Source organism: Carassius gibelio, chromosome A3, assembly GCF_023724105.1.
Source record: "Carassius gibelio isolate Cgi1373 ecotype wild population from Czech Republic chromosome A3, carGib1.2-hapl.c, whole genome shotgun sequence".
Lineage (NCBI taxonomy): Eukaryota > Metazoa > Chordata > Actinopteri > Cypriniformes > Cyprinidae > Carassius > Carassius gibelio.
Window position 1 is genome coordinate 24,455,066 of NC_068373.1, and position 15,279 is coordinate 24,470,344.

General features: G+C 41.4%; 2 protein-coding genes across 4 annotated transcripts in view; one reads left to right on the plus strand and one right to left on the minus strand.

Annotated features, from left to right (window-relative positions):
• The first annotated feature begins 252 nt into the window (after window positions 1-252).
• LOC127953009 (nuclear receptor subfamily 5 group A member 2-like) lies at window positions 253-5,334 on the plus strand. The gene is made up of 7 exons (XM_052551901.1): window positions 253-1,281; window positions 1,883-1,998; window positions 2,111-2,252; window positions 2,852-3,603; window positions 4,458-4,577; window positions 4,849-4,996; window positions 5,087-5,334. The coding sequence occupies exons 1-7, from the start codon at window positions 1,182-1,184 to the stop codon at window positions 5,332-5,334; spliced, it is 1,626 nt and encodes a 541-aa protein (XP_052407861.1). The 5' UTR covers window positions 253-1,181.
• Window positions 5,335-5,856: 522 nt separating this feature from the next.
• LOC127952971 (calmodulin-regulated spectrin-associated protein 3) overlaps window positions 5,857-15,279 on the minus strand; it is a 28,907-nt gene continuing 19,484 nt past the window's right edge. Inside the window, exons 4-18 of one of the 3 annotated variants that reach the window (XM_052551887.1) lie at window positions 14,818-14,904; window positions 14,569-14,601; window positions 13,306-13,444; window positions 13,086-13,225; window positions 12,867-12,960; window positions 12,684-12,729; window positions 12,465-12,529; window positions 12,202-12,274; window positions 10,071-12,120; window positions 9,866-9,987; window positions 9,174-9,457; window positions 8,991-9,084; window positions 8,791-8,903; window positions 8,246-8,364; window positions 5,857-8,104 (exon numbers count right to left, since the gene is read on the minus strand). In XM_052551887.1, the coding sequence (XP_052407847.1) occupies window positions 7,802-8,104; window positions 8,246-8,364; window positions 8,791-8,903; window positions 8,991-9,084; window positions 9,174-9,457; window positions 9,866-9,987; window positions 10,071-12,120; window positions 12,202-12,274; window positions 12,465-12,529; window positions 12,684-12,729; window positions 12,867-12,960; window positions 13,086-13,225; window positions 13,306-13,444; window positions 14,569-14,601; window positions 14,818-14,904 (3,762 nt within the window). In that variant the 3' untranslated portion in view covers window positions 5,857-7,801. Of the gene's footprint in view, window positions 8,105-8,245; window positions 8,365-8,790; window positions 8,904-8,990; window positions 9,085-9,173; window positions 9,458-9,865; window positions 9,991-10,070; window positions 12,121-12,201; window positions 12,275-12,464; window positions 12,530-12,683; window positions 12,730-12,866; window positions 12,961-13,085; window positions 13,226-13,305; window positions 13,445-14,568; window positions 14,602-14,817; window positions 14,905-15,279 lie in introns of all 3 variants that reach the window. The other 2 variants (XM_052551886.1, XM_052551888.1) reach the window with 2 other exon arrangements.

The window sequence follows — 15,279 nt, forward strand, 5'->3', positions numbered from 1 at the left end:
CAGTGTATCATACCATTTGGCCAAAATGATGTATCAAATATGATATAAAACGTGCACAATTATATATATAGCTTTTAAATACTATCAACAGAGTAAAACTGTGCATTATAGTGCCACCTATAGTGCCATGTCAAGAGAACATGAATTGTGGATGGGATTTGGGATCTTCCTTCAAGGCTTGGCATTCACTACACTCCACAATTTTACAGACTAAGAAAAAAAAGAAAAAAGAATGATGCCCAAGCAGCTTGTTTGTATTCTTAGTGAACAAAGTTTTTCCATATTTTCAATTTTTAAATGTCATTTTTGCTCAACAATGCAAGAACAATGATTCTACATTATACATATAATAGATTTTTTCGATAGCTAAAATTTGTCATCAACCAGCTATTTGTATTTCAAAGAACAGCCTAAGCCGTTGCACACATTTTGGTTTCATTAAGAGTCCAAACAATACCTCATTTAACTTGACACAATGTGTCTTTTTCATTACTCAGGTTAATCTATCACCCTTGAACTGTTTTATGGCCTTTGACGTCAGACCCCACTTCACTCTACTTACCTGCTGCCTTCATCATAACTAGACTTGCTGTTTTGTAATTGATTCCAAAGGTGCTGGAACCTCACTTATTGATAAAAAGCTACATTAGTTAGCAAGTATACACAGAATATATTATGTGTGTTGATGCACACATTTAAGGAACAGAGTAATCAGATTTAAACGTACAGAAATATGGAAGAATAGAAAGAGGGAGGACTGTAATGAAAATGTATGTTCTGCTTCTTGGAGTTTACCGAACACTGGGGAATCACACAGGTTCTGTGGTTGGGTTGGTCTGATCAACACGAATTATAGAAGTCTCATTTGGAAGATTCATGAATGGATTGCATCAGATCTTATTGTGTTTATTTTTCTTATGGTAAGTGCCACCCTGCATATATTCTGCTCCTGCAATGATCATGCACCTTGGATGAATGAGGTCTTGCTTGTTGGGAAGGTGTGACAGACTCAGATTTATTAGCCTCAGCATCGAGCAAAGTCCGACTGAGAGCCTTTACACAGCACCATCTGTGAGACACCCTGTGTCTGTTTTCCTCCCTGTCCTGCTCTGAGTCCTGGAGGACTGTACAGTTATGAATGAGAGCTTACAAAGACCCATGACACCCCTCTCCTATGGACAATGAACATCTCAGACTACCCCTTGGATCACCCCCAGCCCACAGCCCACCACTCTGCCGAGTACATACAGGACCTTGTGTCACAAGAGGGACCATCGACATGTAAGTAGAGCTTCAGATCTGAGACACTTCAATGGCTTTAGCAATAGCACTAAATGCTAATGTAATACATTTGGCAATAGTAAACTTTTAGTCACTGACTAATAACATTTTTATTTAGAATGTTGAGGTATACTAATAATCTTGTTAAATGATTTGATTGTGCTGAACAGTTCGGTCATGTTTAGTATGCATACTGAGAAAAGATTTGTTATTATTTCATTCAATAGATAATTGCTTCAGCAACTCTATATATTAAAAAAAACAGTACTTTTCAGAAGTCAGTTTATTTATCTTGTCTTATGACTGCTGAAAACATCAAACTGTAAGGATTATGCAAGCCTTATATCTCGGTTTTTAATCAATCGGGTGATAAGAGACTAAGCCAATTTGAGATATCATAGACTGCCGTGATGATTTATCAGAAAGACTTGTCACAAAATGGTTCAACCATACACCCCTCTCCTAGACAATTATCTTACGGTAGGCTTCTTGATTTTTATTTTGGGTTTCCTAAAGGTGACAAGAAAGAGTTATTTTAAGAAAGAAAGTTGACAAAGGGAACATTAACACTCCAAAACTGAATGAATTTAATATCTCACAGCTCAGGAGTTAAAGCCAGACCCAGACGGTAGGGCAACTCAAGAAGAGGGCTGTCCCGTGTGTGGTGACCGGGTGTCAGGATATCACTACGGTCTACTCACCTGTGAGAGCTGTAAGGTACGTGTACAACCAGCCAGACAGTAACAAGAACACATTAGTAGCTTTCATTTCAAAAATAAAATCTACATCCTGATCATTCTTAAGCACTAAAGACAGATATTCTCACCAGGGCTTTTTTAAGCGCTCTGTACAGAACAACAAGCGCTATTCATGTGCAGACGCACAGTGCTGCCCCATGGACCCAGCCCAGAGGAAACGATGCCCTTACTGCCGCTTTCAGAAATGTCTAGCTGTTGGCATGAAGAAAGAAGGTAAGCCTGCAAAATGAGTCCATGAGCATTAAGTTTGGTAGATATTCTTTCAGTTCTTTAAAAAAAGACTTTGTGCAAGGGAAAATGAGGTTATTGTCTCTGAGATATGGAAAAATATTCACAGTTAGCAATCCGTGATATCTTTGATCCAGTTTCCACTTATCTTTGAAACCATAAACCAGTGCAATAGCAATCTTTGATGACCCAGTAAGGCAAAAAATAAAATGTGCACACAAGCAAAAATGATTTAATTACGTAACTTTAATAGTTTAGAATCTTTACTAAATGTCAATATTTTCTTAGTTTTTTTTTTTTACAGTGCTAGTTTGATCATTTAGAGTAATGATTCTCAACCCTATCTTGGAGAGCGCCTAGCAGTGCACATTTTGGATGTCTCCCTTTATTTTACCCATCCTCTTCTGGTCTTGGAGTCTCTAAAGAGCTGAAGGTGTTTGATTGGGAAAAGTTAAAAAATGTTTACTGTTGGTGTGCCTCCAGGAACTGGGTTGAGAAACAATAATGTAGGACTGTGAGAATTGACCATGCTCTTTTGAACATCACAATATGGGTTTAGTTAATTGTAAAATTACTTGTCACAGCTGTACGTGCGGACAGAATGAGGGGTGGCCGAAACAAGTTTGGACCTCTATACCGACGGGACAGGCATCTGAAACAGCAAAGGGGGATCTACTACCAGATGAACAGTGCCCCCTACAGGGTCAAATTTGAGGGACCACAAGCACTGGTACCTGCCACGCCTCATGATTTTCATGTCCTCAACCCCTCCCCTGCGTCTCTTGGCTCTGACCATTACCATCCACCTCAGCCCTTTCATCCCAGCATGAGCCAGTCCGAGTTTCCCATGCTGTTGGACTGCACCATGCCCAGAGACCGGACACTGTCTGATCCATCCCTACCTTTCCATACACTGTGCTATCCAGGCTTCCAAGGATATCCTCCTGAGAAAAGAGAGCTCCCCTTTAGCTATAGCTCTGCTTCGGTGACACCCCCTGCTCCAATCTCTCCTACTGTTCTCTCCACACCTGCACCTACACCCACTGCTACACTCACGCCAACCTCACCTCCAAGCTCCACTCCAACTCTAGCACAGAACCTGATACCCACTTCAACGCCAACCCCTAGTTCATGCTTCCTAAAAGAGCTCCTACAGGCTGAGCCAGATGAGAAGCAGCTCTGCATGCGGGTGTTAGCAAGCCTCCAAAAAGAACAGGCCTGCCGCGGAAAACATGACTGCCTCAACACCTTCAGCATCATGTGCAAAATGGCTGACCAGACTTTGTTTGGACTGGTGGAGTGGGCAAGAAACAGCACACTGTTCAAGGAGCTCAAGGTAGAAGAGTTTGCATATGATCGTACATACACTGGATGCATTGTGTTATGTGTAATCTTCAACATCACTGCTGAAAAGACCAGTATCAATGTGTCTTCTGCTCTGAGCCAGTCACTATGAACCATCCATGCAATTCCTGGATTAACATTTTTTGTTGGTCTTACAACATCATTGCTTTCAAAGGAACAAACACTGCCCCTAACCATACCATAAACCCTGTAAAATCACAGGGAAAATGTTGGTTGATAAGAATGGAGAATGTCTCTAAAAACAACCCTAATTCTAACTCTACCCCTTTGCATATCCCTAAAATTTGATTGTTAGGAATCTGATCCAGAGACATGTCCTATTTGGCAAAATCTTGGTTATTGTACCTGCCTAGTTTAAGTAAGCAAGCGCTGGTCAGATCCAAGTCTAAGCAGTGGAGCACCATGGTCATACTGTCCACCAGTGAAACTTGCAAGTGAAAGTTGCAAAATAGAAACAAGAAATTTCACTGTTTTAGAAGGCACTGTTTTAGATGCCAGCATCCCATGCTTGGGCCTAGGGTATATAACAACATACATGCTTATATTATCAGCAGGGATAGGGTTTACATTTGTATGACCAATTGCCAGTGGTTCTCAACTCTGTCCCTCGAGGTCCAGTTTAACTCCAACCCTAATCAAACACGCATGAACAAGCTTATTCAGGTATTGAGGATTACGAGAAAGTTACTGACAGGTGAGTTTGATTAAGGTTGGAGTTAAGCTCTGCAGAAAAAAAAGTGGACCACAAATACCAGAGTTGAGAACCCCGGTATATGTTTTCCAAGTGGTTACTGCTGCATAAATAGAGTACTTGATCTCTTGCAGGTGGAGGATCAAATGGTGTTACTGCAGAGCTGCTGGAGTGAGCTTCTTGTTCTGGATTACTTATGTAGGCAGGTGGCTTATGGGAGAGGTGGCAGCATCTGTCTGATTACTGGACAACAGGTAAGAACACCTCAAATCACTAAGCCAGTTTCCCCTACTCCGTTCCTGGAGGCAAACCAAAAGGTCACATTGTGGATACCTCCCATATCTGACCCATCTCTACTTATATGCTGATTAGTTGAATCAAGTGATACGAATTTGGAAGAGTTGGGAAATTTGTACTATTGGTGTGCCTCCACTAACGGGACTGGGAAACCCTGCATTTTGCCTTCGTTACAGTTTAGTGACTGTTAGTCTTTGCATTTTCTTTGACTTATTTTTATTGTACTAGATTGAAGTATCAACCATCCTCAGTCAGGCTGGAGCAACTCTTAGTAGTTTGGTGTCCAGAACCCAGGACCTTGTCTCCAAGCTTAGGTCACTACAGCTAGACAGAGAGGAGTTTGTGTGTCTCAAATATCTGGTTCTCTTCAATCCAGGTGGGTTTTATTTCCTTCCTAAAATGTTAATGTTAATCTAAATGATCCCTGTTAGACCAGAGTTGTAAGGGTCATGTGTTTTTAATGCAGACATTAAATCAGTACTGGACCAAAGGCAGGTAGAACAAACTCAAGAGCGTGTAAACAAGGCTTTGATGGACCACACTATGCAAACCCACCCAGGTCACCCTGACAAGTTTGGACAACTGTTGCTCCGTCTACCCGAGGTGCGCAGTATCAGTCTACAGGTGGAGGAATACCTGTATCAGCGCCACCTGCTGGGAGATTTGCCATGCAACTCATTGCTGACTGAAATGCTTCATGCCAAGCACACATGAGACAATCAAAATAAAGTTTGTTTTTTGGAAATGCTTTCTTATATTTGGTATCTAATAATTGTGAACTTTGAACAAGTCCAGATGTCATCATTAGCTGGCTGTACTAGTTAGAAATAGAACAAACAAACAATAGGAACAAAAACTAGTTTCAGGTGTTATGAGATGTAAAGCACATCTACAGATTCTTTTTACTACTCAACTTACAGTTATGGATCACGTCCAGTCAAAAATGTAAGTGTTCAAACACTGAAATTTGTATAAAAAGACACAGAGGCTCATCATAAATCTTTCTAATTGTTTACAAGATTGAGCTTCCAATAAAAGTGTCGGCATATATTGCTATGGTCTGATGATATCATGTGTCCTGTGTCTATGCAGCTATAGAAGGTTGAAGATCATGAAGCCAGTCAAGATCATTATCAAGTCATATTTCTAAAAAATAAAAAATGAAATGGCAAGAAAAGTGGATACAATGTATATAACACATAGAACTTAAGTAAAATCAGCGATGATGAGAAATAATTGGGATTATTTAAAAATGGTTTTATTTTTCTAATCCGGTCACATGGGATTGATCCATAATCAAAGAATTTGGGAGAAAACACAAAAACTACCAACATGAACATGGAAACATTAAAAGGAAAATACTAAACATTAATGTGCTTTCTGAAATGAATGAGTGAATCACCACATTTGCAAGAACATAAATAATAAAATCTGAAACACAACTGAAAACTCTAGCTCCTCCTCACCCAATAAATAAACCTTAGGTGACCTAACATTCTACAGAATTGCACAGAATCCAGTTACATTGAACCATCATGTTTTACCCAACAGACAAACACAAGAAGCCCACACATCTCCCATTCATTTGACAGAAACATTGCATTCAACCATTTCAATTTTTCTTCTTTTTTCGCTCTTTTCAAAAATATGTACATCTTTAGGCAAATCTGTGAAGTACTTCATCTGATTCTACTAAGACAGGAAAGGGTGGCCTGACTGAATCAGTTGTTTTAGTGCTTTGATGAAGAGAAACAGACTAAATGCCCCTTTTATACAAAAAGACAACTTTAAGCCATCCACGGATCAAATAAGGCCAAGTTAGACAGCTTTGAGATTATTCATAGATCATAGTAATAGAAACAACATAATAGACACCATGGCTGCTCATCTGCCTTTTAATGTTTGTTTTTATATCACTTTCTGTTGGTGTTCACTATTGGAATATCACTATGTGCTGCTGCATGTTGGGACACCAAAGAGGACTACTTGTTCACTCAGCTCTGGGTACATAGAGTTAATATCAGATTTGTGTTCACGGTTTCTCACCATCAGTCTCAGACTGGTCCCCGGTCCCCTGCTCACACACTCATTCACACCAGCACATCCAGCTCTAAAAGCGAAGCAGCAGGGTAGCTTATTCAATGCTTACAAATCTCCACAATATACAAATCATTTTCAAAAATGTAAGAATCAGCAATAAACATCATTCAGATGTACAGTATATTAAATCAGCCTTGATTTTTTTTTTCTTGCATTACTTTTCCAGTTACGCCTTAACAGAGTAAAAAGACTTCCTTCATTTTTCGAGTATCATTAATGGAAATCAACAGCGTGTTCTGGCATCTTTTCACTTTTTCATTCATTCTTAACTAAAGCAAATGGGAAGTAAAAATATTTGAGTCTTTAACATGCTCCCCTGAGGTCCGAAAGCTTGAGTCATCCAGTTAGATTAGGTCATTAAGAAAACAAACATCCAGATGTCTAGACTGACTTTAGGAAGGCCAAAAGACAGAGTGGTTGGATTAGGGAGCAAGACGGACTCAAAATGGACAGCAGCGTGGGATTTTTTCACTTGACGTGGCTTAAAGGAGAGTGGCTGCGCCCCTTGTAATACAGTTCTACATTCAGTCCCTTAAGACTGAGAAGCTGATGACGATAAACAGATGATAAGAAGGCCTGTGCTGGTACATTCATCAAAGACCAAAGATCCGATTTCATCTGGAGCATCCTTTACATGCCAACAGATCCAGTTCAGTGAGTAAAGGAGGGAAGGAGCTGAAACATTTCTGAGGATCTTTTTCTGGAGGACATTCATTTTACTTTAAAGATGAGACTGGAAAGTTGCATTTAAAGTTTTAACATTAAAGGACACATTTTGTACAATCTTAGAAAACCAATCAGGCCCTTTTCTTCTAAATATGACGTGAGTTCACTTCAGTTTCCTTTTAAGAAGATGGCAATGGAGATTTCTGAATAGATCCAGTAGTTACACAAAGGAGTTTTGCACAGTCACCAACCCATGAACTTCTGATGACTTTACTTTTATTTTTAGGGATTCTTTTTTGTTATCCCACTCTTTCTCCTGTCATGCACTCCACTGGTGTCCCGCTATTCTGCCGGAGTGAGGACAGAAACCAAAGGTGATGTGGCTAGCTCAGGCAGTTGGCATTTCCAGCAGGATTTATTTTGGGGTCCCGAGCTTCTTTGGGGTTCCCGGGCGCTTGCGCTCCCATAGGTGGCCGGGAATGGTAAAGGCATCCACACTCATGGACATGGTCTTGGACGGGATAGTTGTAAACTGCTTGCGGTCAGAGCTGTACTTGTAAATCGATTCCACCATAGTGAGATTGATAACACGTGGCCCGACACCTACGAGTCGAACCATCTCCTCTGTCTCAGGGTTCATGGTGTAAACTGCCCGGAATTGACAGCTGGCGTCCCGAAACAGAATGAGGAAATGGTTTGCAGGGCTTTTCTCCATTTCCTTTTGCAGTCAAGAAGGAAATACAAATGGACAGAGCAGACCATTACATCATGCATTCAAATGCCCCATGCAAATATGTGTTGGCTGTCTGCAATGAGTCATGAGATCCCAGAGTGTACTAAAGACTGATAGATCACTCACCTCTACAATCTTGTTTTTCTGCGGTTCGTTGACCTTGCCTGCCAAACAACAGCGAGAGATGGCATTATGGATAATGAACTTATTGGACTTGAAGCTTGGCTCCTTGTAGAGTTTCGGTCCTAAAATGGAAGTGCAAAAATGAATGCCATTGTTTAAAACACAACAGATCAAAGTAAGTTTTTGATCACATGAACAAATGTAAATGACCTTAAAACTCAAATGGTACTTGCTCATGCAAAACTTGCAATCCACTATGCAATACATTGCTAGATGATTACTAGGTTGTTCACTGTCCCTAATCACAAGAGCACAAGTATATATATTGTGGTATTGAGATATGGCTCGAGTTTATATAAGTCTATGAGACTTAGTCTCCTCAAAAAGTCACAGGATTTGCTGTGTCACTTATCACCAAACTGTGTCCAATAAGTAGTTCAACAAATTTAACACGTGAGGTTGTTGAAATACCTTACCCCAAAAATAAGAAAATGCTTTACACTAAGCACCACTAACCAAACTACAAATAGTGTAATTTTATAGATTACCAGTATATTCTGGGATGGAGGCTGCGGATGAAATAGTAGATTCATTTTCCCAGTCCCCATTCTGTGCAGCAAGACGGCCTGGAGACAGCAGTCTGGATGGTGAATGAGAACGACTGTGGGAAGGAACAAATGTTCAGAGATGCTCACAATGGACTAAGAGCAGGTGTTTTACCAGACAAACATATAAAGATTAGATATACCTTGGAGATTTTCTGACAGTTAGCGTCCCATTGTCATTGGCCATGGAGGACAGATTCGTTGTTGAATGGGAGTAAACTTTATTTAGTCTAGAACCTGAGAAAGAAGAGTTGATATCGCATGTGTCTTTCCAACTTTGATTACCAATGGAGAGGAAACAAGCTTCCTGATGATCAATAACTTACCCATAAACCCTTTGGCTGGGCTGCGGGAGAGGTCGGAGTCATCTCTGAACACTGTTTTGGGCCTCTGCTTCTTGACGCCTCTTACTGTAGTGGGTTTCTGGCGGAGTACTTTATCTAGATCCTCCATTATTTTTAGCTGATGTCGCCGTTCATACTCCTGGCGGGTGAAGTCTCCACGCCGCTGAGGAGTGCCCTCTGGTGGAGGGGTGCATGGAGGCGGAGGGGTAGAAGGAGTTTGGGGTCTCTCCTCTCCTCTGCGAGACTCATCCATTGAAGATGACCTACTGTTACATTTATAGACAAAATTGATAAAGGTCACAATGTCCAAATGGTTATACGAGGATTAACATATTTAGTTTGAGTGCATTAGATGGCATATAAAAAAAACTTGCCACCACCTACAGTTAGGAAACTAGGCAAAAGGTGGGTGGTTGCTAGCAAGTAACTGCCCAAAGTTAAAAAGACACCCCAAACAAATCTAAATGATATTCAGCCATACATTTCAACAAAACCCTTATAAGAAAACAATTAGTGGTAATACTCTTAATAGCATTGTAACCAAGTTTATTACACTGATAACATATGGCTCAGGCCCCTCCTTCAATGAAAGACTATTCTCTAAGAAAGTAAAATGAAACATCTTCTGACTAATCCTAAATGTCACTTTCCACAGCTTTGTTGGTAGGCCTTACCTTGGCTCCCTCTCTCTTTCTTGCTCCTGTCTTCGCCTCTTGATCTCCTCTGCTCTCTTTTGTTGTTTCTCAAGTAATGCTGCTCTTCTCCTCTCCATCTCATCCTCAGGTCGAGCTTCATCCTGCTAAAGAGTTTCAGGGAGTTAGATAAAGACCACAACTATTAGGCTAAATGTCTCCAAATTTAACGTGATTCTCCCCTAACCTTAAAGAAGAATCCAACTCCACCACTAATTTCTGGCTCTGTTTGGTCACTCATTGAATCTGAGAAGTTATCCTGGCTCTGATCAGCTCCTTCACCCTCCAATGCTTTGAGGGAGGACAGTGAGATCTCGATAAGGCTTTTGTGCTTGCCATTGAAACCTGCTGCAGGAAGGTCACTCTCAAAGGAGCACTCGGAAGGAGCTCCTGAGCTGCTGCCGCCCCCCTGGCGATCCTTTCGGGCCAGAACCTGTGAAGATCCGCTATCCAGTTCCATACTGAAGATTGTATGGTCCTCACTGGAGCCTGTGTCTGAAATGTTGTCCTCTGTTCTAGCCAGGGACGAAGCTGAGCGGGACTCACTCTGACTGGAGGTACCTATGCTGAAAGAGGATGAGTTCTGATCCCTGCATTGCCACGGGGACACTCTTCGCAAATGAGGAATGTTGTCCACATTTTGAGGGAGAGTTATAACTCTTGTTGAAGCAGGAGTCTTGAGCTCTGCAGGCCGAGGGTGGTGATGCAGTTTGGGGCTCTTTGGAGGTGCAGACTGTGCCCTACGGTGGGATGATGGTGATTTGGGGGGAGCGGTGTGATTTGCAATCTTGCGAGATGGGGAAGGAGAGGAGGAGGCAGAGGAGAGGTTGCGATTGGACTCTCTTGACAAACGAGAAGATGCAGCTGTTGAGGGTTTGGAGCTGGGTGGGACGCCACTGGCCTGGATGTTAGGAGCTACCTTCTTCTTCATCAGCTGGTTCTGCTGCTCCGAGAGACGCTGCATATCATTTTGGAGAGAATTGAGAGCAGCACTTAGTTTAGACACAGCGTTGTTGTAATTTCCCAGTGGGGCCGTGTCTTTTCCTCCAGGAATTCCTACTCCAGCTTTTTCTTTCTCTACTGGATTGTCCTGTTGGACATGGGACTTGATATTCCCCTCTTCTTCTACTGAGGGGCCCTTTTTCAACTGTTCCTGCTGTTGCTCATCCTGCTCCTCCTCGCTCTCTAAACGTGCCAGTTTCTCCTCCAGTGCCAAACGGCTGAGGTCATTTTCTATGGAGGAGGTGCCAACCTCCCCTTGACGTCCTTCCTCACCATCCCCATCCTCCTGCTCCTTCTTTAACTGTAGGAAGGCACTTTTGCCCAGCCGCTGCCTGTGTTTGGCAAAGATGGCTTCTATACGTTTCTTCTGTGCCTCAATGGCCTTCCGCTTCTCCTCCAGCCTCGCCCCCAGCTCTGACATTTCAGTGCTGACAGCAGGACTCTTACTGGGACTCTCTTCTAATTTCTTGGCCCATGTAGTCATTTGTGGTACCTGTGGTTCACTGGGTTGTACCTGCTCTGGAACAAGTTTCTTCTTCCGTTCGGCAAAATTGGTCATCCTAACACCGCTTTCCGGTGTCTTTTCACAACGTGGTTCTGTTATGCGAGGACCCGAAGCGGGTGTGGCAGGGGTTGAATGAATTTTTGGAAGATCTTCTGAGGCATCTGAATCCATGCTTCCATCTCTTAACACGGAGTCGTCATCTCTGGATCCCTCTGAGGGGTGTCTGGTGCGGCTGGGCTCTGGTGGGACTCCTGAGGATCGGTTGTAGAGCATTCCTGAACGGGATGGTGCTGAAGAGCTGAGTGTCACTGGGCTCCCATTGAGTCTAGCATTTGCTGGATCATCCAGTGAATGCAGGTAGAAACCATCGGGAGCCCCGTCCGGGTGAAGGCGAGGCTCCATCTTCTCCTCGTTGTGGATGATCTGCAGTGCCTCTTCAATTGTTGGTAGCTCTCCTGTTTCACTATCATCAATGCCGTTCTCTTCAGCCAGCAATGGATGAGTTTGAGTGGCCCAGGAAGCTCTTTGAGGGCCATTAGGCCCAGGAGCCTTACTGAGCAAGTGGCTGAGGTCCTCTGGAGGCGTGTAGGGTTCACGTGTCATGGATTGACCAGCAGGATTAAGATTGTCCGAACTGACAGACCGAGTTATAACCGGGTTCCCCATCACAATGTCCACATCACTATCCAGTCCAAAAGGAATACTAAAGGACACAGCAGACAAGGGACGGCTGAAGAGACGTGAAGAAAAAAAGATAAACTCATCTGAAAAAAAAAATGAATAAGACGCATAAAACACTGATGTACCTTACCTTAGTGGTTTCTTAGTCCACGTTCGTCCTGCTGTCTCTACATGAGACATTGAGGTAGACTGAGTCAGAGATCCTGGTCACAGAGACAACACAAACACACACATGACTGGATGACACATTCAACATGCAAACACAGACCATGTGATTGTTCCTTTATGTGGACAAGAATAAACAGCGTCTAGATACACTACATTACAAAGAATGGGAAAAACACAGAATGGCAACTGATGACTCAGGACTCAGTGACAGCACGTTTTCCTCACCTGTTGCTGCAGTCACAGGGCAAGAGATGGGCAGGAAAGGCCTCTTGAAGATAGATGGAGAACCACTTGCACATAAAAGACAAGTAAAAGTTTCAGCCTTGATTTTTATAAAGGCACATTTAGGTTGAAAATTCGATTGGGTATAATTTTGTGCATTCTTAGCAAAATATATATGTGGCTTTTAAACAACCAAATACAAAAAAATGTATTCTGTTGTACCTATTGCTTGACCCACTGTTGCCATTGCCGGTCCTTCCAGATGTTTCTACAAGAATAAAAAAAAGTACTTTAACTTACATATCCCTTTTTAAACAGACTGTCACTGAAGAAATCTAAAAAAGACATACAAATTTACAAATCTACAGGAAAATAAACCATTCATTCATCAAGACATGCACTTACCAGTGAGCTCAGAGTCCTGGAGAGGCTGAACAAACTCTGGCTTTGAGACCTCGAACCAATACAAGAGCTCTGCCAGAAAGCTCAGTATGTTTGTCTAGAAAGAGAGAAAAATACACAACATATAAAATACCTTAGTATGTCCCATAGTACTACTTAATTATTCCAAAAATCATAATGTTCTCATCTCATCCTCATGTTTTAAATAAGGTTTCTATATACCTTTAATTCTGCTGGGCTGTAGAGCAAATCCTCCAACGCTAGAGGGCAGCAGCTCTTTAAACAGCTGTCACAGAACTCTCGAATCAGCTGTAGGTTGTACAGGCTGTCAGCCACAGACATCGAGTCCTTCATACATACATCTAATAGGACAAACATTTTTTTAAAACAATTTCTTACTCATCTACAAAATGACAAATTCAGATTTGAGATGTGACCATACCCTCTACTCTCAGAAGCCCGGGACAGTAATAATGAATAACAGCAGCAATAGCACATCCGTTCGAGAGATCCTTCACTTCATTCACCACAGGAAAATAGGGTTTGAGTTTAGACTGCATCCTGTCCTTCCTGTACCGGATCTAAACAAGAAAAAATATATAACTGCAATACTGGATAAAGTGCTATGTTGCTTGTTAGTCAGAATTGTTATTGTGAAATTTTTCATTGACAGCAAACTGTGACAGTACACTTTTACAAATTTGTTATCCATTATGTGCAACTGTAAAACCAAAAGAATCAAACACTTAAAACGTATAACCAGGGATGGCAATAAATGTCTAAGAGAAAAAAACAATAACAACAGCAAAAGAATCCATGCAAGCAGTGCATGAAGACAAAATACAGTAAGAGTCGAGGAACAGCAAAGACATTGTTAATGGGAATTGGGACAGCTAACACTTGAGAGACTTGGTCTTTAACGGGTCAGAGCAATGAACAGAGGCAGCTGTGTGAACAGCCAACACCTGATACATTAACAGAGACCTTTTCAACTTGATACACACAACATGCACTAGCAGATAAGTGCACTAATAACACAGACACACTTTATTCACTTAACCACCATAGACTGTGGCTTAATTTACATGCTAAGCTTATTTCTGGCTTATTGTTTGAAATGTAAATGATGATGCAAGGATGCTGAGACAACTGACTCTTCTCCTCTAATCTAAGAGTTGTTCTCAGAAAACTACTAAATGATATTGTTTTTTAATCCAACTTTGGTTCACCCAAAGGATTTTGTCTGAATCTAAGTCATGTTCCTCAAGACAACCATGTGGCTTTTAAATGCACAGTGCCGGAGCAAGGACTTGATGCAATGAAACTAAATCTACATCTCTCAAAAACAGCAGTGCAATGTTGAGGATGCATACGTGCCATGATAAGATACACAGGCTATCAACATAAAGCTGCGTCTTTTTGTTTTATTTTACTATAAACTATAAAGGTATATTGCAAGTAATTGGCAATATTATTATACTTAATTTGCCATGTAATATATGCAACAGTCATAGCATGTTATAAGGTGGGGGACCCTAAAACTGAGAGATGCTTTAGATTTTTTGCTCTAACAGGTCAAAGGAATCAAATTCTATTTATGCAACTTGTACTGCCAGCAGGAGGCGAAAGAGGTCATATTTATATGTGCTTAGGACACAAAAATGGAAGAAAGAAGGGAAGAATGGAAGACAAGAGAAAGACTTACAGGAACAAGTTTCCAGTACCAGCGGGTGGGACACTGTCAGAAAGAAGTGAAGGAACATGAAAGGAGAACAAGGTAAGTGGGGAAGTGCAGAGGAGGAAGAAGATAGGATAGGTAGTTAGACAGCAAAGTAGACCCAGAGGAAAAAGATAGTACTGCTAAGGAAATGAGTGAATGTTGGTGTAGAGGTGTAGGGGTCAAGTTATTGTACACATGCACCAGTCTGTCTGTTTGTTTATGACTGTTTCTTACCGAAGGTTGAACAGGCTGTGGTTCAGTACTAGGCTGAGATGCATCGTTTAGTGTACCTTCTGTTTGTTCCTTCAGTTTTTGGTTTAGCTACACAAAAGAAAAACAAAAAACAACTTATGACAATGACATGACATCAAAAGTAAAAATCAAAGTGACTTTATTTGCTCAAGACCACACCCAGAGCATCTTTTGCAAAGGTGTTCCACAGGGTTTTATTTTAGGACCAGTAATATTGCATATTAGAGGTTAGTAAGTATATGTAAACAGGAAAGTGTAAGGTATAGTTCACCTCAAAATAACAATTATTTAGTCACCTTGATGATGTTTCATACTCGCTTCCTCCACAGAACAGAATATTCAAGGTGCTTTCCCATTCAATTAAAGTGAATTGGACTATATTCCAAGTTTGCTGAAGTTACGTTGCTAGCTCTGTGATAAACAGACTGAAATTCTACTGAAAGT

Bases quoted from the DNA above. Each gene is read 5' to 3' on its own strand.
- LOC127953009 (XM_052551901.1), top strand. From the start codon at position 1,182: ATGAACATCTCAGACTACCCCTTGGATCACCCCCAGCCCACAGCCCAC. The intron at 1,282-1,882 runs GTAAGTAGAGCT...AATATCTCACAG, and splicing joins ACAAGAGGGACCATCGACAT to CTCAGGAGTTAAAGCCAGAC. The intron at 4,578-4,848 runs GTAAGAACACCT...TTATTGTACTAG, and splicing joins GTCTGATTACTGGACAACAG to ATTGAAGTATCAACCATCCT.